Source organism: Trichoderma camerunense (genome assembly GCF_050948025.1).
Source record: "Trichoderma camerunense strain CBS 138272 chromosome Unknown V8C40scaffold_7, whole genome shotgun sequence".
In the NCBI taxonomy this organism is placed as follows: domain Eukaryota; kingdom Fungi; phylum Ascomycota; class Sordariomycetes; order Hypocreales; family Hypocreaceae; genus Trichoderma; species Trichoderma camerunense.
The window spans coordinates 1,266,488-1,290,683 of record NW_028145363.1 but is presented as its reverse complement, the minus strand read 5'-3'; the positions used below and the strand labels follow the sequence as shown (position 1 = coordinate 1,290,683).

The following is a 24,196-nucleotide window of genomic DNA, read 5'->3' as shown; positions in this document are numbered from 1 at the left end:
CCTCTGCGCGTGTGGCGTTTAGACACTACCCCAGCCTTGGTGGCTCCAGAACCGTCGCCAGACAAACCTAAGCCCAGGCTTTCAATCTACAGTGGAGAGAGTCTTTAACATTTTGAGAGCGTGGACTAGCATCATCCCCGCATTCCCCAGAGTCAGCATAGAACAAGGTGAACGAAGCTGTCAATTTTCATCTCCATCCACTTTGGTCAGAATATGTACTTGAGTGGATGAATCTATCTGCTGAAAAATGAACCTTCCTCGTTAACAACACTGAAGCCTTGCAGAACCCATGGCCCCAAAACGACGCAGAATAGGTGCGTATCGACTTGTGCTGTATTACACAGTAGCCTGACTGACGTGCACTCAGGATGGTAAGCTCTCATCCATGACAGATGAACATACAGACTCACAAATTAGTACCAATTGCCGCAATCGCCGTGTCAAGTGTGACGAGTCCAAGCCAGTGTGTGGCCGTTGCCGCAGTAGAAACCTAGAATGCAATCCTCCAGAATTCATTGTTCACGACAGGCGGTCAACAAGACCAAGAGGTACAAGACAGCACCAAAGCAATGATTCAGACACACCATTGCCCATTTTGCCTTCAACCCCAGAGTCTACGTATGATGTATTTCGCCAAATACAGTATGCACAGTTGCCAGATCCAGAGGCGGCTCTGCCGTCAATCGAACCACAGCTGCCGATTATGACAGACGAGGTCATGGATCTTGTTCTCAAATATCAATCTGGTATTGGTGCTTGGATGGACGTCCTTGATCACTTGTCCAATTATCGGCGGCAAGTCACTCGGCGTGCGGCGTCGTCTGCGCTTCTCATGTATTCCATCTGCGCCCTGTCTGCGAAACAGATGAGCCTGGTTGCAGAGCACTCTGTTTGGGAGCCAGTAGCCGGTCGCTTTTATGGACAGAGTTTGAGATTACTCATTCGTGACTTGAACCAGCTTGATGCAAGGTACGATGAGGTTTTCGTCGCAACCATTCTTCTTTGCAGTTATGAGCTGCTGGCGATTCCAGGCCCAGATTACAGAAAGCATCTCGAGGGCGTAAGTTCTCTTCTTCGGTCTCATTGCTTGTCTTCCATCACGACAGATCTTGACAGAGCGAGTTTTTGGATCTATGCACGACATGATGTTGCAATGGCTCTCATCAACTACTGCCCTACACTGGTTGCAGCTAGCGAATGGCCAGATGCCATGACTGGCAGCAATTTAGAAGAAGATGCTGTTGGTAATAAGGTCCTTTGGCTACTTGCAAAAGTCATTGAACTCCGATTTGCCCCGCCTGGTAGCATCAATCCAGACGATCGCCGAGAGAGTCTTCGAGAAATTGGCACAGAGATGGACAAGTGGTGGGACGACCTTCCATCAACATCACGCGGGCTATCATCTGGCGAAGTATCCGAAGATGGCCTTTCCCAACTCTGGTTCTGTGTTCAATCTGCAGGTTAGCCTCAACCTTTTTCAGACTGCATTCCCTCTGCTGACATTGGCTTTTGAAGCGGCGGGCTTGCTTTATTTTCACATGGCAAAGATTTTGCTACTGGAAGAGTATATTCAACCCCAAGATCCAAATGTATTGGAGGGTCGATATGAGCACGAAAGTTGCATAGAGCAGTTGCATCACCATTCTCGGGGCATAGCATCCATCTGCTTCTCGCCAGGTGTACGAGATGGCGTATTAGTCGTTGCAGTCAATCCGCTGTACTACGGTAAGCGAAAACTCCTGATGAGCGAAAGAATAGAGCTAACAGATGACAAAGCGGCGAAATATGCTCCATCGTTATCTTTAAAGGTAAAGATCTGGGCACTTCTCGACAAGATTGAGAAAGAATTAGGATTCCACACTCGGACTCGTGTCATGGAGTTACAGAGGGAGCTTGAATCACAGATATCGCATAATGTATAATTTCAGTTATGTTTATTTTTACTAGGGAAAAAGGCCCATCAATATTTGAAATGTATATTCAACTTATTGTGAAGCGCCAAGGCAGCTTAGCATTTCTCTCTACGTCTCATCTTCAATGGCAGTGGCCCAGGCCAAAGATTAAAGGCCTCCTCATGATCCAAATTCCCCTCGGGATCTACAAGACTGAGATCGTAGCGCTGAACAAGAGTCGCCAAGAGCACCGTCTGCTCAATGTAGCTAATGTTTCGGCCGATGCAACCTCTGGCTCCCGTACTGAAAGGGATAAATGTCCCTTGAGTCTCTTTGATGCCGTCTTCCAACCATCTCTCCGGCCGATATTGCTCGCTGTTTGAGAATAGAGGACTTCTATGCGCCGTGTATGCCGGAACACCCACAAGAGTGTTTCCAGGGATCCAGGTGCCGTCAATCATAAGTCCTTCAGGTGGTGTCATGCGGTTTAAGCCAAACGCAACGGGTGGCAACAGCCTCAACGACTCATTGATGCAAGCATGTAGATACGGTATATTCTTCACGGTGGCATATTTGGCGATTTCTTGGCTATCGTCCAATGCAACCCGCAATTCCTCGCGGAGCCGAGACAATGCTGCGGGTGACTTCATTAAGAAATACATAGCATGGGTTAGAGAAATCGCAGTTGTATCGGACCCTGCATCCACTAGTCATGAATTAGCGAAACAGGAAGAAAACTTGATGATACTATCATGAGGGGATGACTTACACAATGTCGCCACCTCAGCTTCAATCTCGGCAATGTCCAGATTTCGAGCGTCTCCATGCTTATCTTGAAAGAGACATCCCACAAAATCTTCCAATTGCTCTCCGTTTTCGTGTCGTCGAAGGCGCTGTTGAACGAGATACCGTACCATCTCATCAAAGCCTTGGCCTTTGTGCCACTGGGTCTGGAAGAACCCTGGAAGCCTTCTCAAGACGGATCGTAAAGGCGAAAACCATTTCGTTGACCAGATCAACATTGACGTTGCTCGTCTTCCGGAGTGAAGGCAGTCAATGTAATTAACCGCTTTCTCGCCATCTTTAGTGGTTATTGTAACAAGATCACTCCCTTGGCTAAGGCAACCAAGATGGTGGCTGAGTGCAATGTCAGCAATGGCCTCAATCGTGAAGAGATTGCTCCACATTCGGAAATCGACAGTCGCTTCTTCCCCGTCATGGCATAGAAGGTCAAATTGTGCGACAAGCTTTTGAACTTTGTCGGTGACTTTAAACTCCCATTGTTCGAGATTCCGGGTAGCAAAGGCATGCGATAAGATCCTGCGCTTACGAGCATGTTCTTGCTTATCTACGACGTCGAGTAGGCTTGGATGTGTACCAGCTGCTGTCACATAGGTGCCTCCTTTAAGACATGGGGTGTTGTGTCCGTATATAGCTCTGATGGCATCAGGCGTGGAGAATGAAAGTGAATTGGGGCCAACACGGACAACTTGATGTTGCAGGTGACTTTCGTGAATCTCTTTTGAGCGAAACCCGCGGTATCTCCGAAGGATGTAGCCCACATCAGATATTCCAGATAAGAGACTTGCATTGGGGAAACGGCGAAGCTTTTTAGAATCCCAATAATACGTAAATAGAGGTTCGAGAATGAGCAGCAGCACAGCTACTGAGAGCAAGTAGACAATCATGATGTCTTCTGTGAAATAGCTTCTTGGTGAATAAAAGTTGTAGAGCCATCTGTTTTGATTGAGTATATCGCAAGTGTTTATATACCCAGTGATGCCTACTGTTCCATACAATTAGACTGACCAGAAGAAGCCGAAGATGCTTCACTTTCCTAGTTCGGTATGCGATCCTGTTCTGGCGGAGGTGCGCTAAACTTTCCTAAACTGGTTTAGTCTCATACAGCGAGATCATTCTCCCAGTTGATGAGCGAATCGAATTGCTTGAATCTTTGAGCTCTAGAGCATTAGACGGCAAATAATATCTCATCGGCTGTACGGATTATGATGTGGACTTGTTTGGTCTTCCAATAGGCTCGCTAAAATGAATTATTGCAGGGTGAGGCGCCAATGACGGCCATCCGGGTCCATCACAGTAACCTACATAACCTGTAGAGGGAAGAGGTATCAAAGTATTTAAGGGGTCGAGCTCGATGACTTGACGACGTGAACATCTTGGAATGAGATATATCGTTGCTGTTGTTGAAGTCTCATTTTATTGACTCTATCTTGTTCTAGCTGACTATCCAAGACTAATGACAGCGGAGCTCATTCATTGGCATGACATTTCGCATCCATGAGATACTCGATCCGGAACAAAGACATCAGCAAGAAACGTTCTACTAGATTGGCACGACAATCTTTGTGCCACTGACTCCATGCTTGAGTTTGTCCAGTGCTGCATGCACTCCGCCCAGACCACCACCCTCAATTTGGATATTGGGGCTGGGGATAATTTCTCCAGACTTGAGACCAGAGTCCAGCCACCCGTGGAATACCTCATAGAAGTGCTTGCTCCTTATAACCTCGTCCATGGATGGAAAGTTGAAAATGACCTGCGTGTTGTCAAGGGTCGGGTGACCTTCGGGGAGAACAGGCGAATGTGCTACCTTGGCGGGGGCATCCCCTTTGGTCTCCCTGAGGATATCCAATGTGGGCTGCAGAGCTCCAACCACCACACAATGAGCCGTGTGTAGCTGCACTCCATCTTTCTTTACGGTACTGATGATCTGAGAGACGACGTTACTGGCCTTGTAGTCAAAGACCGCATCCGCACCGAGCTTCTTGACGAGCTCGTGGTGGCTGGGACTGGCCGTGGCGTAGACGGTGAAGCCGAGAGTCTTGGCTGATTGGACGGCAAACGTGCCGACACTGCTGGATGCACCCCAGATCAGGACGGCTTGTTTGTCTGCGGGAGTGTATCTGGTGTTGAGCGGAATGCCAATCGAGGTCCAGGCCGTCAAGGCAGTCACAACGCCCATGGGGAAGACGGCGCCTTCCTCGAATGAGAGATCGTCTGGAAGGGGGGTGACCAATTCAGACTGTGCCAAAGTGAACTTTTGGAAAGCTCCGTGGTCGGGGGAGCCGTTCTGATAAAAGGACGAGGCAAACGCAATGACCCGGCTTCCAGGTCCAGGGACCGTAGTGACATTTGAGCCCAGCTTGGTGACAACGCCAGCTATATCGGATCCAAGAACGGCAGGATAGATTGGCACCGGAGGCATGCCATGGTCTCGCTGGTAATAATCGCAGGGATTCAAGGCGACGGCCTTGACTTCGATAAGGACTTCATTTGGTCCTGGCTCAGGCGTGGGACGCTTGCCGACAGACAAGGGGCCGCCCGGTTGAGGGAGAATGGCGGCATCGTGTTCAATGGTCATGGTGGGCGTTGGATGAGCAAATGTCTTGGTTGTTGTTGGCGATGATTTCGGCCCCAAAGATGTGTTGAACTGTGCTGGAGAAGCTTGCAAGGGGAAAAAAGTATAATGGACATAGAGGTGTGGATGAAACTCGTCTAAATATGAAGTGTACATCATGGAGTTGCTTGCGGTGTTCCTGCAGATTAAGCCTTAACTCACTTAAGTCCATAAACCCCGATGCTAGGAGCACTTCTTTTCTTTATTCCTGGTGACACTGCGGGGACATGATCCTTCTCGCTGAATGTTACATTAAAGGGATTTAGCTTTAGCACCCCTATACTGACCATTGTTATTGATCCGGTATTAAAGCTTGGCGTTGTGCCATTAAATCCGGGTTGGAGGATGAAGCTCTGTGGTATGACCTGTGGTGGGCATCTACGGTTACTACTGGGCACTTATGTGGTTAGAGTTACACCGGCACAAACTACCTAAGTGAGTAGTTTAGATAGTTGTATCCGAAGTAACATTTGTTCTACTGAACACAAGGCTCTGAAAAGTAATAAGCAAATATGATCCTATCAGCATCTTACCTACTCGCGAAATTATACATGGCTAGTTCCGGACTTGCTGTGCTTTTCGTCTTAAGTTGCTTATTTTGATGGTCTGTCTGTCATTGTTGTCCTAAGAACGAGGCTACTTGTACTCAACTCTGTCCGCCTAAGTAGGTATTTTAGGTGTTCAAGAGGTAGCTGTCTCCGCCCGGACGCTGTGAGCCAAAAACGGAAAGTTTCATGCCCTGAGAGTCTTATTAGTGGTTGGATTTTCCATGCGGATTCCGGGGTAGCCTCCACTTGAGTCACCTTGAAAGTGGCTGCCTGCTCCTTCGAAACATGCAGCCGTGTAGCATTGACCCAACATTCGAAGTGGACTGCATGACATCCTTCGAGACATGGTTAAAGTAGAAGCTGCTGAGCAATCACAATACTACGTCAGTTCAGCACCCATCAATTCTACTTTTAGCGACCAACCAGTGTTTCTGGACTTGGCACTCATAAGCTAAAAACGCCAGTCAGTTTGTGCGCGATCCCTTACTGGACTGTAATTATAGACTATAATCACTAAGCCAACGAGTTTTGATGCTTAGGCCCGCAAGTCTGACACCAGTAAACTTTCCCTCTCACATTAAACGTTGGCGTACGTTTCGCTAGGCACATTGAAGGCATTGCTAGGTTCTGCCAACATCAGCATGACGTCGCTGTCTAGACAATATAAGATCAAGTCTAATTCCATGCATATCTAACCCTTTATCTCCCTAAAAGGGACCAAATAGATACGTGCAAAAAGATCAACTTGAACTCAGGGCTGGATAGTCCTGTTTATACGCCATGGCCACTTCTCAACTCCCCATCTTACGCAGGGAAACCACTGAACCAAAGGCTTTTAACGACGCTGTTTGGCGCCGAGTATTCAACCATCGGCGAGAAAGTTCCCGAATTCCTCGTGCAGTTGTCAATGCTTCAAGCGTTGAGCACATCAAGGCTGCAGTTCAGCTCGCAAACGAGGAAAAATGTAGAGTGTCTGTCCGCAGTGGCGGCCACAGCTGGGCAGTCTGGAGTGTGCGTGACGATGCTATCCTCGTCGATCTAGGTGACTTTAGGTTCATCGAATATGACGAAAAGAGCAAGATTGTATCATGCTCACCGAGCACGACGAGCGCTGAGTTGATGGAGTTTCTTAATGCTCGAGGCCGATTTTTCTCCACCGGACATTGTGGAGATGTAGCTATGGGAGGGTTTCTGCTGGGAGTAAGCGATTCATGCCCATTACAATATGAAGTATGACACTGGGAGAGCTAACATGGAGATAATAGGGCGGTCAAGGGTGGAATGCAAAGGTAAGGGATCTAGTAGATGCCCGAAGCGCCCATTAGGACTTCCCTATCTCATCTGCAGCTAGAATTGGGGACACAGCATCGAACAGATGGTGGCGATTGATGTCGTGACAGAAGATGGCAATGAAATTCACTGTAGCGCCGTCGAAAACGAAGAATTCTTCTGGCTTGCACGCGGCGGTGGTCCAGGTATCCATATCACCTCACCGTCTGTTATTTGCTGCTAAGCTCTGTTGACAGGATTCCCGGGCATCATCACGAGCTTTTCTTTACAAACTAGACCGTTTACTGCCGTGTATCGCACTTTGCTTGCGTGGCCTGTCACGGAGATACCGACCGTTATGAACTGGGTTACAAAGGTAAGCGTCAATTCCCATATGAATATCATTGGTACTAAAGCTGCTACTCTATGACTATTACTCAAGGTCTCCGACGACTTTGACACTGATACTGAGCTCGCGGGCTTTGTAATATACCCTCCTGGGAGCCCGGCACCGGTCATAGCTGCACTCTTCATCAGTCTCAAGGGAAGTGTTGAGGAGGCCAAGCAGGCTTTGCAGTCGCTAAAGGCTGACCAACCCGCTGGAGCTCTGATTGAAGAGATTGCCGTCCCGACCACTTTCAAGGCAGAATATGCTTTCCAAACTAGCACGCTCCCTGATAATTACAGGTACTGTGTAGACTCTGTTTGGCTCTCGAACGATGCCGACGTGGGCGCATTGCTCGCTGAACCAGGACGCACTATTCCAGGGAAAACAACCACAATACTCTATCAACCTATTACGAGCTCGCAGCGGCCTGTTAAAGACGACCCTGCCTTTTCTCTGCAGACTAAACATTACGTCTCTCTATACTGTGGTTGGCCGAATGCAGAAGACGATGAAGAGCACATTCAGTGGGTAGATAAAACCATCAATAGCTTCAAGCCGCACAGTGTTGGTTCCTTGGTGTCGGATTTTGACTTCCAAAAACGGGAGACGAAGCATTGGAGCGAAGAAAAGGGTGAAAAAGTCATGGCTTTGCGCAGGAAATATGATCCTGCTGGACGTTTTGCTGGGTTTTTAGATGCTGGTGATAAGAGCGGGCCAGATGGTCTTCGAACCAATTTTTAATAATACGGTACCTGTATCATCATGTAAATAGTCTTAGAAGCAAATTCTGCTCCCAGATTGAACCAATGTACATGGATATCACTGTATGGGGAGCCGAAAATAGTACAGAGATGTGTAATTGACTTTGGTACATTATGTAGTGTGTCGATAGAAGTATCAAGACGTCTTAGACTGGAATGTTCAGCACTCTAAACTTGAAATGCAGAATTGACATTGGGTTACGGATTCCTGTATTCGTAGCCAATATGCTTAAAAAAAAAGAGCTACCCCTCAGAGTTCAAAAAGGAGCTAGATTGACTCCTGTCTATTGGCCTTGCTCAAGCAAAGATGTTCGTTCCATGGGCCATTTGTTCTAGCTCAAGGGTATATACAGCTGCGTACGCATGTCCTACTAATGTACGCCTCGGCGCTTGGCCGAATACCTGAATCAGAATTTGTTAAAACTCCTTCTAGCTATAACTAACACAGCTTAGATTCTTTAGGTGCATGTTGATACATGTCATATCTATGCGGCATATCTTGTGCTTGCTGACAACCTGTCTGCTTACGACGGATCAACAATCTAGTTATTTGGTTCCAGTAAGTCAGTGGAGTGAAGGGTGGGTTGAGGATTTGAGCGGTAACTAGCGCAATAAGCCCTAAGCATTACACCCCACTGTCGAGGACATAAACGGGATATGCAAAGTTCGCGGGCTCAAGTTGCGATGTCTGTGTGCGGTACGCTCTAGTGGTGTTGCTAATAGGCTGGGCGCTATAATATCACTGCAGCTTGTGCTCCGTAATATGGTCATAGAATTCGGATGCCCCTGTAGATTTATACCCATACATTGTTTCTAGGTTTCCGTGTGGTATCTCTGGGAGGCTATAGCCGCGTGTCACTGCGCTAAAGTCACCTGGTGACATGTCGGATGATGCGGGTTTAATCTTGCTGACGTTCATTGCTTCACTCTCTATCCTGCACAATTAGAACTCCGACTGACCTTTGTTTGAATCCAAGACATTGTCTCTAGCTTTTCCTTTCAACCGATTAAGAGCTCATCTATCAAGCCTGTAACGCCACTCACGACATGGCCGACGAAAAGGAAGCAGTGCTGGCCACAGTTCAGAAGTTCTTGAACTCAATCTCACTGAGGCAACTTCCCTTCAGTGAAGCTCTCGAACATGTTTTGCCAGACGGGTGGTGCATTTTATCTCATCCAGACGAGTTCTGGGTCGGCCGCTTCAAAGATCTTGTTCCTAGAATTGAAGAGAAAGTGACTAAAACCTTTGGCGACCTTTCGAGTAAATTTGAAGAACGACTTGCGGAACCAGGCCCAGAGGTCTGGATTCACGAAGATCTCGCGGCTGTCTGGGCCGGATATCAAGTAATTTTCGACAATAAGGAGATTACCCGTGGAATCAACGTCTTTGGGCTGCATAAGACTGCAGATGGTTGGAAGATCTCTGGAGTTGCAGATACCCAGCTTCCTGAGGGCCCGGAGCGATCTCCTATCCTACAAACGGTCAGCCCCGAGGTTATGAAACCAATTGACTACTTGTTAGATAATATGACAGAGGGCAACTGGGACAAAATACCGTCCGTTTTTGTGACGGGTAGTGGCATCACAAACTCCAGAAGAAAAGACAACATGCTGTTCACTTCGACATGGGATGAACTGCTGGTGAGACTGAAAGGAATCATTGACAAGTCCCCATCAGAGATTCGCGAACTCCTGTTTGACGTCGAGGCTCGAATCTGTGGAGATTTCGCCTTTGCGTGGACGCCATTTGTGATCGACATAAACGGCCAGACGGTCAGTAAGGGCGTGAATATTTTCACGCTGGTAAAGAAGGAGGGTGAATGGATCATTTCTGGATGCCAAGATACGAGCATGCCAGTACAATAAGTTTCCGATGACTTTTCAGACTAGTCATTATACAGATATGCAATATAAGCTTCTGAACTCAGTCCAAGTATCTCCAAGCGTAGAAGATCAGAAGAAACTGTTACGTTATATCCTACCAACTCAAATCATGCTACCCTAACAGTCATCTATTCTTTAGAAAGGGCAACTTACAGGTGTCAACACACATATGCACCTTGATCCATGTAATTACGTGAGAGCTGTGTTGAATCTGCAACATCCCGTCTCTCCTGGATCTATCCACATTAATATCCAGGGCGTGGCCGAGCATCCCGCCATCAATTTTCGGTGCCAAGGTGACAATCACACCCCATAGCCCTTGAGGCCTTAGCGAGCCGCATCAGAAATACGAAAAAGATCGTCAACGCTGATCCTTTTGCTTCGAAGCTTAAGGATTGTGGAGTTAAACTGGGTCATGAAACTTCATCAAGGGGGACTACGGAGAGCTGGTGAAGGAGATCTCAGGGATACATTGACATCCGATCAGAACATGTTCTGAGATGCCGAGGTAAGATGAAATCTCGGTCAAAGGGAACTGGATTGGAGAATCCAAGGGTTATCGACGCCAATATTCTCCTACTGCACGTCCAGGGCAACATTCAAAGCTTGGTATATGCCATGGCTACAAAGGCGGCGGACATCACCAAAGCAGACTGGAAGCTTTCCTAGCTGCCTACGATGGTAAATTCTCAGGGAAAACGTTTAGATACAACTTTATGCTAATCTAACTCATCAACACAGCTCTATAACTATTAGGTATCCCTTATCTCCTTTTGGTTTACGAGACAGTATATTTCGGTAGCCCTCGACCATGGACCCATCCGTGTGGGTTACATGTAAGAACACGTAATTATTCCGGAGGCGCTGTAGCTAGTGAAAATGAATCCAAATATCCATGGATGGCTTTTTATATTTCGTGGTTATAGAGCTCTGACTTGTACTGCCCAGAAGCGCTAGATGTCTTACGCCGGGCGATTGTGGGTGGAGTCTTCGAGATCCTATTGCAAAAGTTCGTAAGAAAAGCTCGTAAGCACTGCTATACGATTCAGTAACCTTACATAGACTATAGCCCGTATAAGAGTTCATTGAGTTATGACGTCTTCGACAATTGTGTTATATTGTTTGTAAACATACCTACATGTACACACATGCCGCTACCCCGGATCAAGTGTTACTAAAAATTTGGAGGATGGGGCACGAGCTTTATTGAACAAGCTGACAAGGCGGGTTGAGAAAAAAAATGTTCTTGTTTAGGAAATAAATATAGGTCTTAAAAAGGATTAAATCGTTGGGAGCATATAGTGCAAGCAGTGTTGTATGCTTGGCTCAACCTAAAAGGAGTCAAGAATATCGCCCAACTGCTTCGCATTTTTCCATAATCCCTGTCTAGAAAACGAATCAATCGCAGACTAAGCGGGATCTAGTACAACACGATATTTAACACGGCTTTATAATCTCCTCCCGTCCCGTCATCTTTACAAATGGCTCGATTCCCGCTAGATCGTTATACGATGGATGGTCGGCGAAATTTCCACAAGAAGTCGGTCTGGACCTAGATAGCCGCTTATGAACCCACCACTTCCCCCATTTAATTGAGGCTAAAGCAAAGCACTGTCCAAGATCAGGGGCTTCTAGAAGACCAAAGGCAGAAAAGAGACATATTTTGTGTCGTCCAAGATCCGGACGTGCGACTGTGACCTTCCATCGTCGTGCTGACTGTTCAAGTGGAAGGCTGGCTCTATTTAATTGAGCCAAATGGAATTTCAACGGTGTTAAAACGCATAGCATCGAAAATAGCATATCGTGGGTGAATATTGGCAATATGGATAATGGTGGGTTTATGCCGAGGCAAGTGGTTTGCGGAGAAAACAGATTTACAGCTAAAGTCCAATCCCAGCTCCCCACCGTCCTTATCAATCGCCAAGATATTCCCGATAGAGTCAGTGTGTTGCATATTTGCAGGCTATGCGGCAGCCGTCAGTGGTCAGATCGTATATGACATGGGCGAAGGTAAAAGGACTCTTCCAGAAGGTCCACTTGCTTGGCCGTTACGAGTTCCCAATTCGAGGCAGTCTTCTATGATGCGTTTGATGCTTGTATTCGTGGCAAAAGTTTGTAAGCTTAAATACCGAAGAGGAATAATGTCGTCTTGGCCGAAGAGTCGGCGATCTTGGCGATAATCAACTGTCATACTTGTTAGTAGTCTTGATGATGAAAGCGGACCCCGCCAAGCTACTCCTGAGAGAACAAGCTCTAAGAAGATCATCCGGGTATATTGGCCGAGGAAGCCGTTAATATAAGCAAAACTTGATCTGCACTCATCATTCTATTAGGAAGGAAACCTCGTGGTTTAATACGCTTACGCCAGGCCTCTGGCGTAATGGTAATACGAATCCAAAAACAGAAGGTACAAGGTGCGACAGCCGGCCATTAAACAATTCGCCGTTGAACTAATCAATCGTAATACTTGGCATGTGTAGTAGATCAATACATGTTTTTTTTTTAGCTTTTATTCATTAGAAACTTTATTATGAAGAATCTCAAATGCCATATTTCTATAATACTTACGAAATCCTTTAGTTTTAGTGTCTGTTTGTTATGAAAATCCAGTTACTGTTAATAAGTCATAATAAGTCATGTAAAACATCAAGCGTCAGCCGAGTCGCTAAGCCTAAATGCAGATGACCTTCCTACTTAAGTCCTTGTTTGCCATGTTCGCACCCTTGTAAATATTGATCCTTCGTAGACTATTTACCCTTGTACATCAGTACAAGAGCAATTATTTAGAAATAATTTTCTAGGGGTGCCGAGATTTCACGTGTAAACAAGCAAGAGATAAGTCGTGCATACGTGCATACCTAGTAGGTGTTCATATTTATGTAACCAATACTGAAAAGTCTTTGAGTACCTATAAAACACTTTCGTGTCTCATCTGCGATCTTGGTGATTTAATTTCTAATCGTTTGTTCGCCATTTGCCCGGCAGAAAATATGGTAAACTTGCCTTACATTGAAAACCCCCCACGCAAACGCCGGAGGCCTGCTGTAGCGTAAGAGTTTCAACACACTCGCGCATTTTCTTCACGCAACTGACAGAATTAGTTGCGTTGAATGTCGCCGACGGAAGGTCAAGTGTGACCGTGCTAAGCCTTGTGGCCCCTGTTATCAATCTGCCTTGACATGTTATTATCGCCCACCATCCTTTTCGCAAAGCGGCCCTCCTCCGGCGCCCGCTCCGGCGCCCGCTCAACAATCGCTTCACAGCTCATTCCAGGGTACCAACTTGGCGGGATCTGCTAGTCTGCCTATGGATCAGAGAACCTCTCCAAGCTCTGGATTCAGTGACGAATCAAGGCCAAAGAGCGCTATTCAAGTCGATACACATCGGTCATCATCGAGCGTGGGAACTCAGAACCAATCACACGCATTGACAAGCAGTGATCCCGACTTCAGTAGCCCTGATCTTCTCTTTTTGGACGCTCAACAAGATGATGGTCAGCGTTTCATTTCAGTATCTCCACCAGCAGATTCGCCTGCGACAGGTTGTGCGAAACACTTCAAAGAGCATACAATTGCCGGCGTATGTTGACAATCCTACAGCAAGTATCCAGTTTGCTAACGTCTTGAAGCTCGACCGATTGGGACTATTCAGCTCCATAAACGGTCAAATGACTGATCCAACTGGAGAATTTGCAGAAGTCCGGGGTATGCTAGAGAAGTGTTACCAATATGCACGTGGCATCCAATCTATGCGCTCATCCAAGCGAGCACGACTTTCTTCACTTATAGATGGACCTATCAAACTGCCCCGACGCAGCACTTGTGACAAACTCATGCAAAACTATCTCCGTACGTTTGAGTCTACGATTCGCATACTTCACATTCCTTCGTTCAAAGCGGAATATGAGTCTTACTGGATCAACCCTTGGGGAGTATCGGATGTGTTTTTGCGCAAGCTGATTCTAGTCCTGGCTATTGGGACTTGTTTTATTGGCTACAGCGACGCGTACGATCCTCAGCTCCGGTCTATGGCTTCGACATGGACATACGATGCTCAGGCATGGTTGATGAGGGCTTTTGACGTACGAGGAGTAGACTTGGATATGCTGGAGGTATCTTGTTTATTAATAACTGCACGGAAAACAGATTTGGTAACTTCACAGCTGGACTGGATTTCGGTGGACTTTCCGCTGAGAATGGCGCTGAGACTACAGCTGCATAAGGAACCCAGCATTCATTTCCCCCACCTATCACAACTTGAAGCCGAGAGAAGGAGGCGACTATGGGCAGCCGTGTTGGAGAACTGTTTGCAATCATCACTCGACTCGGGCATTCCGATGTCGATTTCGAACGACGCATTTGACTGTCTGCCACCCGGCAACTTCAACGACGTCGATCTCCGCGAGGAGGGTCATTCAGAGCCTGCAACCGAAACGGGTGGCTTCACTGAGAGTACAATGTCCAATTTTTTGATGAAAACAATGCGTTTAAGAATGCGTATTGCGCAGTTTCTAAGTAGCTTACAGCCAGAACTGAGTTATCATGAGGCACTGAAGCTTAGTGCTGATCTTGAGGCTCTCTGCCGGTCCCAGGAGAAGGATCTTCAACTCTTTACGACAAGAGTCGCTCCAGGTAGCGCAGTGCCGTCTGACTTTCAGAAGAAGCTACACAGCAGTCTTATTCGGCGCTGCCTCTTGGCTCTTCATGGAAGCTTTGCCTCCAAAGCGAATTTTGACCCCTTGTTTTATTTTTCTCATAAAGCCGCAACCGAGACGTCTCTTTTTCTACTCAAATACTTGTTATCAAGCCAGAAGAACAGCCATGCCATGCCAGAGGATGACTTTTCTTTACTCATTATTTCTGGGTCTAGCATCATAATCAGCTTCTTGTGGGAAGCAACAGCCCATGTCTGTGCTGATGTTATCAACAACATTACGGAGAGTCCGTTTCCACTTATCAGCAGTCTCTCACGCAGCGAATTGACCCAAACTATCCAATGCGCTATTGATACCGCACGAAGCTGTCTTCGAGCTGGCGACACAGCAGTGGAACCCTTGGTGTTGTTTTCCTGTTCACTAGCACATATAAAATCAGTTTCAGAGGAGAAGCCCATTGATAAGAGCATCATGGATGCAGCTAGGAGTAGTTTGTTATTTTGTTATAAGGTTTTAGAGTCTGGATATAGAGAGGAAGGGCAGGAAAGTCGCCTGGACATATCGATCGGTCGTCATGGGCTCGAGTTTCCCGATTACGATAGTGGAACTGACCTGTGGGACACTGTAGTCAATGCGCCCATTATGTTGTTTGAGTGAGGCCAACACTATAAGAATATGTAGAAATAGCTCTGATGGTTACATCGTCCTTTGATATCCTTTTACGTGGGATCCTAAATTTACTGGTCCGCTTAGGATTTAGGGTCGTATCTCGGGATGTGGGGATTGATGGAATTATTAGATATTTACCAGATTCGTCAAAAAGTTTAATTGCATTTATTTGTTCAATTTACGCACGATACGCAAAGTATTTTACTTCAAGACGGCATGTGAAGTCATATTTATCTTGATACGTAAAACTTGACTGTATTGAACCTAGCTGCCGCAAGCTAATTATCTTCGAAGCCTAACCTCCAGCAGGCTGGCCTGCTCTGAAATATCTGAAGCACCCTCAAAATCCGTGGGATTCCAGACCTTTACAAGCTCCAATTGAGCTTTGGCGAACAGTTCCGCGAATTGCTTCTCTGTGCGCTCCAGGGATCCAAATGAGACCATCATGATTAGGTCGGCAGTTGCAGAAGAGAGGGAGGCGTTGGACTCTGGAATAACTGTTTCGTTGATAAGCAGAATTGAATCCGGTGTCATAGCTTCTCTAACCCTTTCCAGGATCTGAACAGCTTGCTTGTCGGGCCAATCGTGAAGCACGGTTCGTAGATAGTAGCCTTTGGCACCCTTGACAGGCTGCTCTTTAAAGAAGTCATAGCCTTGAGCTTCAATCCCTGCGGACAGTTCCTTAATATCATCAATCACTACAGGGAGATCCTGCAGGATGAGCTTTCCGGACAGATTGGGGTATGCCTTTTGGAACGCAGTGATGTCTCCACCTTGGCTTCCGCCAACATCTACAAGCAGAGTTTGATCGGGCTTGACACCCCCGAGCTTCTCTTCGACTGGGAAGAAAGTAAACCAGTTGCGGCCTTTTCTGCGATGAGAGATTGTCATGACAGTGTTGAAAGCTTTCTGGTAATAAGGTTTGGAGCCCAAGAATTCGAAATAGTTGTCCTTGGTATTAATGGCAAATTGGAAGGGGCCGTCATAAACATCATGTGGGCTTTTCCACCCCTTCTCCGCAAAATACTCAGGGAGCTGTGAAGCAATGACCATAAAGTGAGTGCTGTAAACACAACATTTAGCACGTATTTAATCTGATGAACAGTTGAGCAGACTTACATGTGAATAACGGCTGCTGAAAGAGGCGATGATGAGACGTAGGCAGCAGAGAGTGGTGTTGCAACGAATCGACCAGGCTCTGGCTCTTTGAAAACATTCATAGCAGTCAAAAATCGAACAAAGCGTGCTATAAGTTATTAGTTCCGATTATCCGTCGAAATATACATAAGATGGTATATCCACTTACTAACTAGCAACTCATCGACACCTGTGTCTTTCGCCAGTTGCTTGACGGTGATGTTGTCTTGGGGCTGCTTAGCAGCAGCATCGAATAGTCCTGAGTCAACTGCAAGACGAATAGCGATGGCTTGGTGACCCTACGTATGTGTCAGTGTCATGGCTTGTAAATTGCCTCTTTACAATTAACATACTGAGAAAACGACTCTTATTGTTGTTTCGAACGGAGTCTCATATGAAGCCCTCAGTTTATCAACCGCGGCCAACAGTTGCTTCCTTTCACTGTCGTCAACACCAGCCGCACCCTGCTGGGCGGCCGCGTTGACCTGAGCGATAAGCTCTTTCACATTAACGTTCGCCATTTCTGTATCACTAAGGCAAATGATAGCTTAGGGTAAGGGACTAGCAAAAGACTATGACGCGGAGGTTTCTCGCAATACACTATTTAATGCACCTTCAATACTAGATAAAGGATTGCTCTCGAAATCTACTTCTTCTGTAACTCCCGAGCTGCCTCTACTTTTGGTGGCCGTGAAACGAAATCTCCGGCATCATCATTGACTGCTTGGCCACGGAGGGAGCAAGTTGCGTAGTAATCCGTTGTGTCCGGAGCACGGCCTGATCGACCGGGAATTCTAAGAATATGACCGAACATGGACAATTCACTGCCGGCATTTTCATTGACAGTCCGGGGTATGCACACTAAGCCAAACCAGGCATTCGGGAGCGATCCCATGCATACGAGTACTTGATTAAGCAGGTGTTATAAAGAGCATAGCTAAGGGTAAAAGTTTTATCATATTTCTGACAACATGTTAACATATAAATGATTAATTAAAATTATCAATTGAAATCTATATCATTATGATTTGTTATGTCAAATATGGAGTCGGCACTCGGTACTCCGTAGACACATCCTTGTTATGCGTTGTCAGAAGTCCCCGAATCCTTCGGTGATAAGCTTGGACAACTAGGGAAAGCAAAAGTCAGCCCGGACCACCAATATGCATGTCAAGCGCAGGTTGATTCAGTAGGCCATTGGTGGAATAACAGTATGGACGGTGAATACGGTAATCATGCAGTGGCGCTGTTTCTAAACATTGCCGAGACGCAGGCACTGATCCACAGCCATTACGTACTGTAGCAGAGTGGATGCAAGTGCTTCGGACGGTGAAATCAGACGCATTACGAACTACTTGATGCAGATAGGCGCTATGGGATAAGACAGTCCTTGATTTAAAGCTGACATCCAAGCTAGAAAAATTGACAAAGACAGGAACAAAGTCGTCTGATTTACCAAACAAAATGTGTCAGGCCATTGTGTTGAATATCCCGTATTTCGCCCTTGACTCGGGATATTGTGCCCCAGGGAGCTTTGTGCAGGTGGATTGGCTTAGAGTGAAATATATGGCTGGGAATCTAGAGACACTATAGACAAAATGACATATACCACCGGATGGTTATAAGAGCTGCAAAGGAATTTACTATTCACTGACAGACTCATTACTAAGGACTCGCTATTACTTAGCTATTTATCTTGGACTGTAGAGGTTGGCTTCTTCATAAAGCACGAAACTCGAGCTTAATAAAATGGCTGCTCCATCGGGGGATGTTTCATCTCCGAAGCAAGTTCACATCTTGATCATTGGTGCAGGCCTCACAGGTCTTATTCTAGCTCAAGCTATACGAAACTTCAATCAATCCGAAAAGAGCACTCAATCAGGTGTCAAGTACACCTATTCCATATTTGAGCGAGACGACCATGCATTCGCACGTGGCGGTGGGTGGAGTCTGACGATTCACTGGGCTCTGACGGATTTGCGGAATGTTCTACCGCATGATATCATATCTCGCTTCGAGGATTGCTTGGTCAATCCCGAGGCTGCAGAGAAGGGAATACCCGGCAATTTCCAATATTTGAACCTCAAGACTGGGGAAAGGGTGGAGGCATGGCCAATACCACTTGGTGCAGCTTCGAGAGTGTCAAGAGAGAAATTATTAGCCCTTTTAATGGAAGGACTTAATATTAAGGTATAGCATATACTTTCCGTGATTGAGTGGTAGTCTTAATAATTTGTCAGTGGTCAAAAGCTTTGGACACGATCAGTTACCCTTCATCAACGACAGTTACAGCCCGGTTCGCCGACGGAACTAGCGAAACAGGCAACCTGATAGTTGGCTGTGATGGATCAAGATCCGCAGTTAGACGCAACCTTTGCCCGACTACGCATCAAAATAACCGACTTCCGGTTCGCCTAATAGGTATGCGTGTCGAGTTCCCGGTCGAAAGGGTCCAGGTTTGTAAAGAGATTGACGTACACTTCTTCCAAGGTGGTGATCCCGAGACCAATGTCTACTTTTGGTTCTCCTTTATCCACTTGCCACGACCAACGGATGATCTAAAAGTTGCGACGTGTCAGATTATGCTAAGTTGGCCATATCGAGCCGGCTTTCTGGGCCGAGCCGAGCCAACAGACATGCCAACTACAAACGGGGAGCGTCTGGCATGGCTTCGATCACTGGCTAGTGATTGGGCAGAGCCGTTCCGCGGAATTGCTAACGACATTCCGGATGATACGGAACTCCGGGAAATTGTGCTAGAAGACTGGCCGCCCCGACCAAATGGCTGGGATAACCACAATGGCACGGTAACTCTCGTGGGAGACGCAGCCCACGGCATGACCATGTTCCGGGGCGAAGCGGCGAACCATGGCGTGATTGACGTGTCTGTCCTGACCAAGCTCTTGTTCAGCGATGATGTCTGTCAGCAAAAGGAGAATGCGTTAGGTTTAGCCGTTCAAGCTTACGAAGACGAAATGATTGAGCGAACTCGCCCTGCGGTTCTCAAATCTAGACAGGCGTGCATCGATGCAAACAACTACGAGTCTGTAAATGCGCAAAGCCCATTGATTTCAAAGCGAGTTGTCAAGGATTAAGTGTTACTATGTAGTTCGAAAGCTTACGTGTTGGGATATGTGATGGCCGAGGATGTTCACAGGCAAAACGTGGTCAGGTTACATTTAGGGGCCAGAGATGCGTTAGGGATCCTCATAGTAATAGACTGCGTTTTTACTTATGCACCAATGAAAATCTAGCTGCATGTGCTTTTCTCCTTGTCTGCCGAGAGGAAAATAGGGGTATGACGAACCATGTGCCCAAAGAGATAATCTGTTTATTTATGTTTTTAAAATACAAGATTTACCCCTGAGAAAAAATGAAGTAATATTATTTCATAACAATAGATGATATAGAATTATGTTACATACGTATTCATATTATTTAGCAAATAATATCCCAGAGGACAAGAAACAGTCTGCCTAGATACATTGCCTTACCTTTTGTTCATGATTGTTTTCGCTTATTCCCTATTTAATGAACAGAAAGCAGCTCACTCAAGTGTAACAGTAACTCATACTGTCGTTGAAAGAATTGTTCATATTTCTTCATCTTTTACTAGTTTATATATAAAATAAACTACTAACTCTTCCCTCCTTTTCGGCAGACTCAACAAACTCAGTTCGGACTAAAAGTAACTGCAGCTGGTGTTGCGGCCAGAACTTCATCTTTTGGAGTCTCTAACGAGAACTTCTTCAAAACAGCAATGATAGTCAGCTTGAAAGTAATATCAGCGACGTGCTTTCCCAGGCATCTGCCGGAAGCACCACCAGCACCAAATTTCATGAATCCATATCGGCATTTGCTTTGTGGGATCTCCTTGAACCGCTCTGGCCGGAAGTCGTGACCATCAACACCCCATGTAACTGCCTCTTTATTGAGTCTTCCTGAATCAATTACAACAGCTGTGTTTGCTGGTACTTGATATCCTCCAATAGTCTTTGCCACAGCTGTGCACTCGGGAAGAGAGAACCCTTTAAAAGTTAGAAGACGGTGAGAAGTGAAAGGAGTTTTGACTCACAGAATGCAGGCGTGTGTCTCATGCTCTCCATGACTAGAAAATTGAGCATAGAATCCGTTTTCGCGACATACTTGGCTAGGTCAAAATCTTTGGCAGCTGTTTGAGAAATGATTTCTGATCGTAACGACTGCTGGAATGCCTGGTCTTCCGCCAAGCGTGTGAATAGCGTTTTCAGAACAGCAGCACTGATTTCGACATTGGTGTATAGAATTTCATCCACAGTGTGTAGAAACTGGGGTATGTAAGTAACTAGGCCTGAGTCTGAGAGTTTGCACATACCTCTAGTTCTTCCAACTCATTGTTTTGATCTACTCCACGGTAAATTCGCTCAAGAGGGCAGTCAAGGGTTTGCTGTCCATATACCTTGTGAGTAAGTGATAAAAGATAGACAAAAAGATGCGTACCTTTCTTGCCAGTGCAATTGCATCCAGGTTGAACTTCTTCCATCTTCGGTTATACTCGTCCATACGCCTAGATGCTTTGCTTGGCAATAGATTCCAGAATTTTGAAGTCAAACGCTGGTTTAGCAACACGTCATGCAAAATTTCCTCATGCAATGAGTTCATCTCGAGTAATTTCGAGAAGAACTAATCAAAACCGCGAGTTAGTATCATATTAGAATTGAGAAGTTGTTGTAATATTTAAATCAGTGAACTAACCTCTTCATTGAAAACTTGGCCATATAACTGCTGGGATACAATTTTGAAAGGCAAGAATTTGCCGACGCTCTGCACATCAGTAGTAAACGATTTGCTCGCTGTTGGCTTTGATAATGAAATGGAGTGTTGAATGAGCTGGTCAGCCCATTGATTCACGAGATCAAGAGTTCGTGGCATGGCCGCGACAGTGACCCGAAAAGCAAATCCGGGATCGAAATATTTTCGGATTATTTTCCAACGCTCTCCTGCTTGAACACCTACAGCATGGCCCAAAATTCTTCGTGAAGAGCAAATTAGCAAACACAACTTCAACATCTCATACCGAAGCAAGCTTACCTCCCAAAATATGCGCCCATGTTGAGGTTGGCTGGCTTTGGGTGATCTGATGACTAAATTAGTTGTAGTTGATACACTGATAGAAGACTTCCTACGTTGAGTGTCATTCTTGTAAAAGTCTTTCAAGTGATCCGGTTGCGTAATGACAAGCTCCCTGGACTGGCCATTGTGAATCACGTATGGCGCATCACCAGCCAATTCTCTACCCTGCTTGGATAACTCTGCGCTGTGAAGTACACGATTCAGATTAATATACACCTTTTGGCACCACGATTGCGCAACAGAAAAGTATTCTCATACCTGAGCGCAAATTTCATCACGCGAGCATTGGCCTTGAGTTCTTTGATCGGTTTGCCATCTTTATCTCTAATTACGCTGGGCTATAGACGAGTGAGCAGTTATTCTCTTAGCTGACCTCATGTTAACATACTCGTCGAAGGAAAATTAAATGCACAATAGATGCAAAAACAATAAGAAGTACGCTTGATGAATATTTTTGTTCAGTGAAGAGGCCAGCAACATCGAGGCCTTGAGCCCAAGTGGCGTTTACCATGGTTGCTCAAGCATCAACCAAATCAAGCAAATCTAAAACGCAAAGAGATTGCTCTGCTGGGACAGCAAATGGCAGCAAGTGAGAGAACATACCAAGAAATTGTAACATGAATCTCACCCGGGGTTAATGACTACCCCAGCTTGTCGAATTTTCCGTGATTCACGCCTGTCATGCATATCGACCGGGGTCAATTCCCGGACCCTGCAAGGGCGAAGCAGCCACATGGCAAATTCCCGTCCAGGGCCGCGTTAGAGCCCGTTGAATGACATACAGCAAGCGGTCATCTGCAGTTGCATCGATAAATACGTGCTGTAAAATGGAAAAGGAAATGGAAATGGGAGATGTTAGTTAGTAGCCGTTCAACAGTGGCACAATATTGACAATGACCGTTATCATCCCGGGCAGTCAGCGAGCACTAAAGGTTACCGGCCCTGGGCAATTCCAGGTGTCATCGGCCAATGCGATCCCCACGGTCGCTGAGGATGAGGTTTTGGTGAAAGTCGTGGCTGTGGCCATCAATCCTATAGACGGGAAATCGGCCGAGCTCTCGCCCACCGCAGGGGCAACATCGGGCTGCGATTTTGCTGGCTCTGTAGTACAGCTCGGAAGCAACATCACCAAGGAGCTGAAGTTGGGAGACAGAGTCTGCGCCTGTATCTTTGGAAATAACCCAGAGCGCCTGGACAATGGGGCATTCTCAGAGTTTGTCGCCGTGCCGGCTGACCTGGCGCTAAAGATTCCTGATTCAATGTCTTACCAGACGGCGGCGACTCTTGGAGTAGCTGTTGCAACTGTAGGAATGGCGCTTTACTACTCTCTAAAACTGCCATCGCCCTTATCCCTACAGAGCGAATCCAGATATTTCCTGGTATACGGAGCGAGTACAGCAATGGGAACCATGGCTATCCAGATGGCGGTGATGTAAGTTGCCCTCACATTTTGCTTTACCGCAACACTCTAACAGCAATTCAAGGTCCGGGTTCTCACCCATAGCCATATGTTCTCCTCGGAACTATGATCTAGTCAAGTCACTCGGCGCTGTCGCTACTTTTGACTACCATTCGCCCTCCTGCGGCAGCGAAATTCTCGACTTTACAAATAATACGCTGGTGTACGCTCTTGATTGCATCGCTGACACATCATCAATGGCCATTTGCTACAAGGCCATTGGATCTGCAGGCGGACACTATCTGAGCTTGGATCCGTTTCCTATCCGCTGCCACACGCGGAGGAGCATCAAGCCAAACTGGATAAGCACGTTGACCATGTTTAACCAGGCAGTTAATTGGCAAATTGGCTATCGCAAGGAAGCGAAACCAAAGGACCGAGCATTTGGGCATGAATGGTTTAAAACAGCGCAGGAGTTATTAGACAATGGCCATGTCAAGCCTCATCCCTTCAAAGAGATGACTGGCGGACTTGATGGCATTATCGATGGAATAGCACAAGTACGAAAGTCGGAAGTTTCAGCAATGAAGCTGGTTTATACAATTTGAGCTTAAAGCGTAGATCTAGTGAAATATATTATAAATTGATCATCATTAGATGTCTCATTAATCTGCAAATGAGTTTTGAGCCCTAGTTCAATCATGGTACTCTCAATGAATACATATGCATGCAATAACTCGTATTTTGATCGACCATTACATCCATTGGTCATTCGATCTGTTAAAGCATGAAATAACCATCAAGGTAGCCAAGCCGCAGATCAATATCCGGAAAGAGAGGATTTAGCAGGACATGGTTGAGAGACCCCATGACAATACACAATGGAGGTGCAGTATGGGTAGTATTCAAAGCCAAAAATGGTTCGATAGATCAAAGTAACCGAGATCTACGGAGCAGGAGCGTCGTTCAGGTCCGCGTGCCTGGCAAAATTCCGTCCGTAGGCCGTGCCCGGGACGGGAAATTCAGATCCTTCTCCACAACTCCTCTGCTTAAACGTGATAAATT

At 46.3% G+C, this 24,196-nt stretch overlaps 10 protein-coding genes across 10 annotated transcripts; 6 read left to right on the top strand and 4 right to left on the bottom strand.

Annotated features, from left to right (window-relative positions):
- The first annotated feature begins 751 nt into the window (after nucleotides 1–751).
- V8C40DRAFT_243101 (uncharacterized protein) lies at nucleotides 752–1,958 on the top strand. Its single transcript, XM_083215351.1, has 3 exons — nucleotides 752–1,460; nucleotides 1,516–1,725; nucleotides 1,777–1,958. Exons 1-3 carry the CDS (start codon nucleotides 761–763, stop codon nucleotides 1,920–1,922), a joined length of 1,056 nt encoding a protein of 351 aa, XP_083074366.1. The 5' UTR covers nucleotides 752–760; the 3' UTR covers nucleotides 1,923–1,958.
- A 50-nt stretch (nucleotides 1,959–2,008) lies between these two features.
- Nucleotides 2,009–3,580, bottom strand: V8C40DRAFT_274389 (cytochrome P450; the record flags this gene model as incomplete). Its single annotated transcript, XM_083220594.1, has 2 exons — nucleotides 2,009–2,598; nucleotides 2,662–3,580. 2 exons carry the CDS (start codon nucleotides 3,578–3,580, stop codon nucleotides 2,009–2,011), a joined length of 1,509 nt encoding a protein of 502 aa, XP_083074365.1.
- A 536-nt stretch (nucleotides 3,581–4,116) lies between these two features.
- On the bottom strand, nucleotides 4,117–5,444 carry V8C40DRAFT_243099 (zinc-binding alcohol dehydrogenase family protein). The gene has a single exon (XM_083215350.1). The coding sequence runs from the start codon at nucleotides 5,428–5,430 to the stop codon at nucleotides 4,237–4,239; it is 1,194 nt and encodes a 397-aa protein (XP_083074364.1). The 5' UTR covers nucleotides 5,431–5,444; the 3' UTR covers nucleotides 4,117–4,236.
- A 1,194-nt stretch (nucleotides 5,445–6,638) lies between these two features.
- On the top strand, nucleotides 6,639–8,256 carry V8C40DRAFT_286777 (FAD-binding oxidoreductase; the record flags this gene model as incomplete). Its single annotated transcript, XM_083222577.1, has 5 exons — nucleotides 6,639–7,058; nucleotides 7,124–7,147; nucleotides 7,210–7,333; nucleotides 7,385–7,503; nucleotides 7,570–8,256. 5 exons carry the CDS (start codon nucleotides 6,639–6,641, stop codon nucleotides 8,254–8,256), a joined length of 1,374 nt encoding a protein of 457 aa, XP_083074363.1.
- Nucleotides 8,257–9,143: 887 nt separating this feature from the next.
- Nucleotides 9,144–10,203, top strand: V8C40DRAFT_243098 (uncharacterized protein). The gene has a single exon (XM_083215349.1). The coding sequence runs from the start codon at nucleotides 9,324–9,326 to the stop codon at nucleotides 10,140–10,142; it is 819 nt and encodes a 272-aa protein (XP_083074362.1). The 5' UTR covers nucleotides 9,144–9,323; the 3' UTR covers nucleotides 10,143–10,203.
- A 2,947-nt stretch (nucleotides 10,204–13,150) lies between these two features.
- Nucleotides 13,151–15,471, top strand: V8C40DRAFT_274388 (uncharacterized protein; the record flags this gene model as incomplete). Its single annotated transcript, XM_083220593.1, has 3 exons — nucleotides 13,151–13,209; nucleotides 13,262–13,739; nucleotides 13,789–15,471. The coding sequence occupies 3 exons, from the start codon at nucleotides 13,151–13,153 to the stop codon at nucleotides 15,469–15,471; spliced, it is 2,220 nt and encodes a 739-aa protein (XP_083074361.1).
- Nucleotides 15,472–15,765: 294 nt separating this feature from the next.
- On the bottom strand, nucleotides 15,766–17,163 carry V8C40DRAFT_286769 (sterigmatocystin 8-O-methyltransferase precursor; the record flags this gene model as incomplete). Its single annotated transcript, XM_083222576.1, has 4 exons — nucleotides 16,974–17,163; nucleotides 16,790–16,919; nucleotides 16,603–16,729; nucleotides 15,766–16,546 (listed from the first exon to the last, which is right to left on the bottom strand). Exons 1-4 carry the CDS (start codon nucleotides 17,139–17,141, stop codon nucleotides 15,766–15,768), a joined length of 1,206 nt encoding a protein of 401 aa, XP_083074360.1. The 5' UTR covers nucleotides 17,142–17,163.
- Nucleotides 17,164–18,369: 1,206 nt separating this feature from the next.
- V8C40DRAFT_265043 (FAD-dependent oxidoreductase) lies at nucleotides 18,370–19,715 on the top strand (the record flags this gene model as incomplete). The annotated part of the gene is made up of 2 exons (XM_083219606.1): nucleotides 18,370–18,810; nucleotides 18,861–19,715. 2 exons carry the CDS (start codon nucleotides 18,370–18,372, stop codon nucleotides 19,713–19,715), a joined length of 1,296 nt encoding a protein of 431 aa, XP_083074359.1.
- A 577-nt stretch (nucleotides 19,716–20,292) lies between these two features.
- V8C40DRAFT_265042 (cytochrome P450) lies at nucleotides 20,293–22,243 on the bottom strand (the record flags this gene model as incomplete). The annotated part of the gene is made up of 9 exons (XM_083219605.1): nucleotides 20,293–20,648; nucleotides 20,696–20,927; nucleotides 20,975–21,046; nucleotides 21,100–21,282; nucleotides 21,355–21,631; nucleotides 21,691–21,736; nucleotides 21,786–21,916; nucleotides 21,991–22,070; nucleotides 22,121–22,243. 9 exons carry the CDS (start codon nucleotides 22,241–22,243, stop codon nucleotides 20,293–20,295), a joined length of 1,500 nt encoding a protein of 499 aa, XP_083074358.1.
- Nucleotides 22,244–22,625: 382 nt separating this feature from the next.
- On the top strand, nucleotides 22,626–23,739 carry V8C40DRAFT_286768 (zinc-binding alcohol dehydrogenase family protein; the record flags this gene model as incomplete). Its single annotated transcript, XM_083222575.1, has 2 exons — nucleotides 22,626–23,164; nucleotides 23,217–23,739. 2 exons carry the CDS (start codon nucleotides 22,626–22,628, stop codon nucleotides 23,737–23,739), a joined length of 1,062 nt encoding a protein of 353 aa, XP_083074357.1.
- Between the last annotated feature and the right edge of the window lie 457 nt (nucleotides 23,740–24,196).

What these genes read in the sequence shown, in the direction of transcription:
- V8C40DRAFT_243101 (XM_083215351.1), top strand. Translation starts at nt 761, where the DNA reads ATGGACGTCCTTGATCACTTGTCCAATTATCGGCGGCAAGTCACTCGG. An exon ending in GTTCTGTGTTCAATCTGCAG is followed by an intron (nt 1,461 to 1,515) that starts GTTAGCCTCAAC and finishes TGGCTTTTGAAG; the next exon opens with CGGCGGGCTTGCTTTATTTT. An exon ending in AGTCAATCCGCTGTACTACG is followed by an intron (nt 1,726 to 1,776) that starts GTAAGCGAAAAC and finishes CAGATGACAAAG; the next exon opens with CGGCGAAATATGCTCCATCG.
- V8C40DRAFT_243099 (XM_083215350.1), bottom strand. Translation starts at nt 5,430, where the DNA reads ATGATGTACACTTCATATTTAGACGAGTTTCATCCACACCTCTATGTC.
- V8C40DRAFT_243098 (XM_083215349.1), top strand. Translation starts at nt 9,324, where the DNA reads ATGGCCGACGAAAAGGAAGCAGTGCTGGCCACAGTTCAGAAGTTCTTG.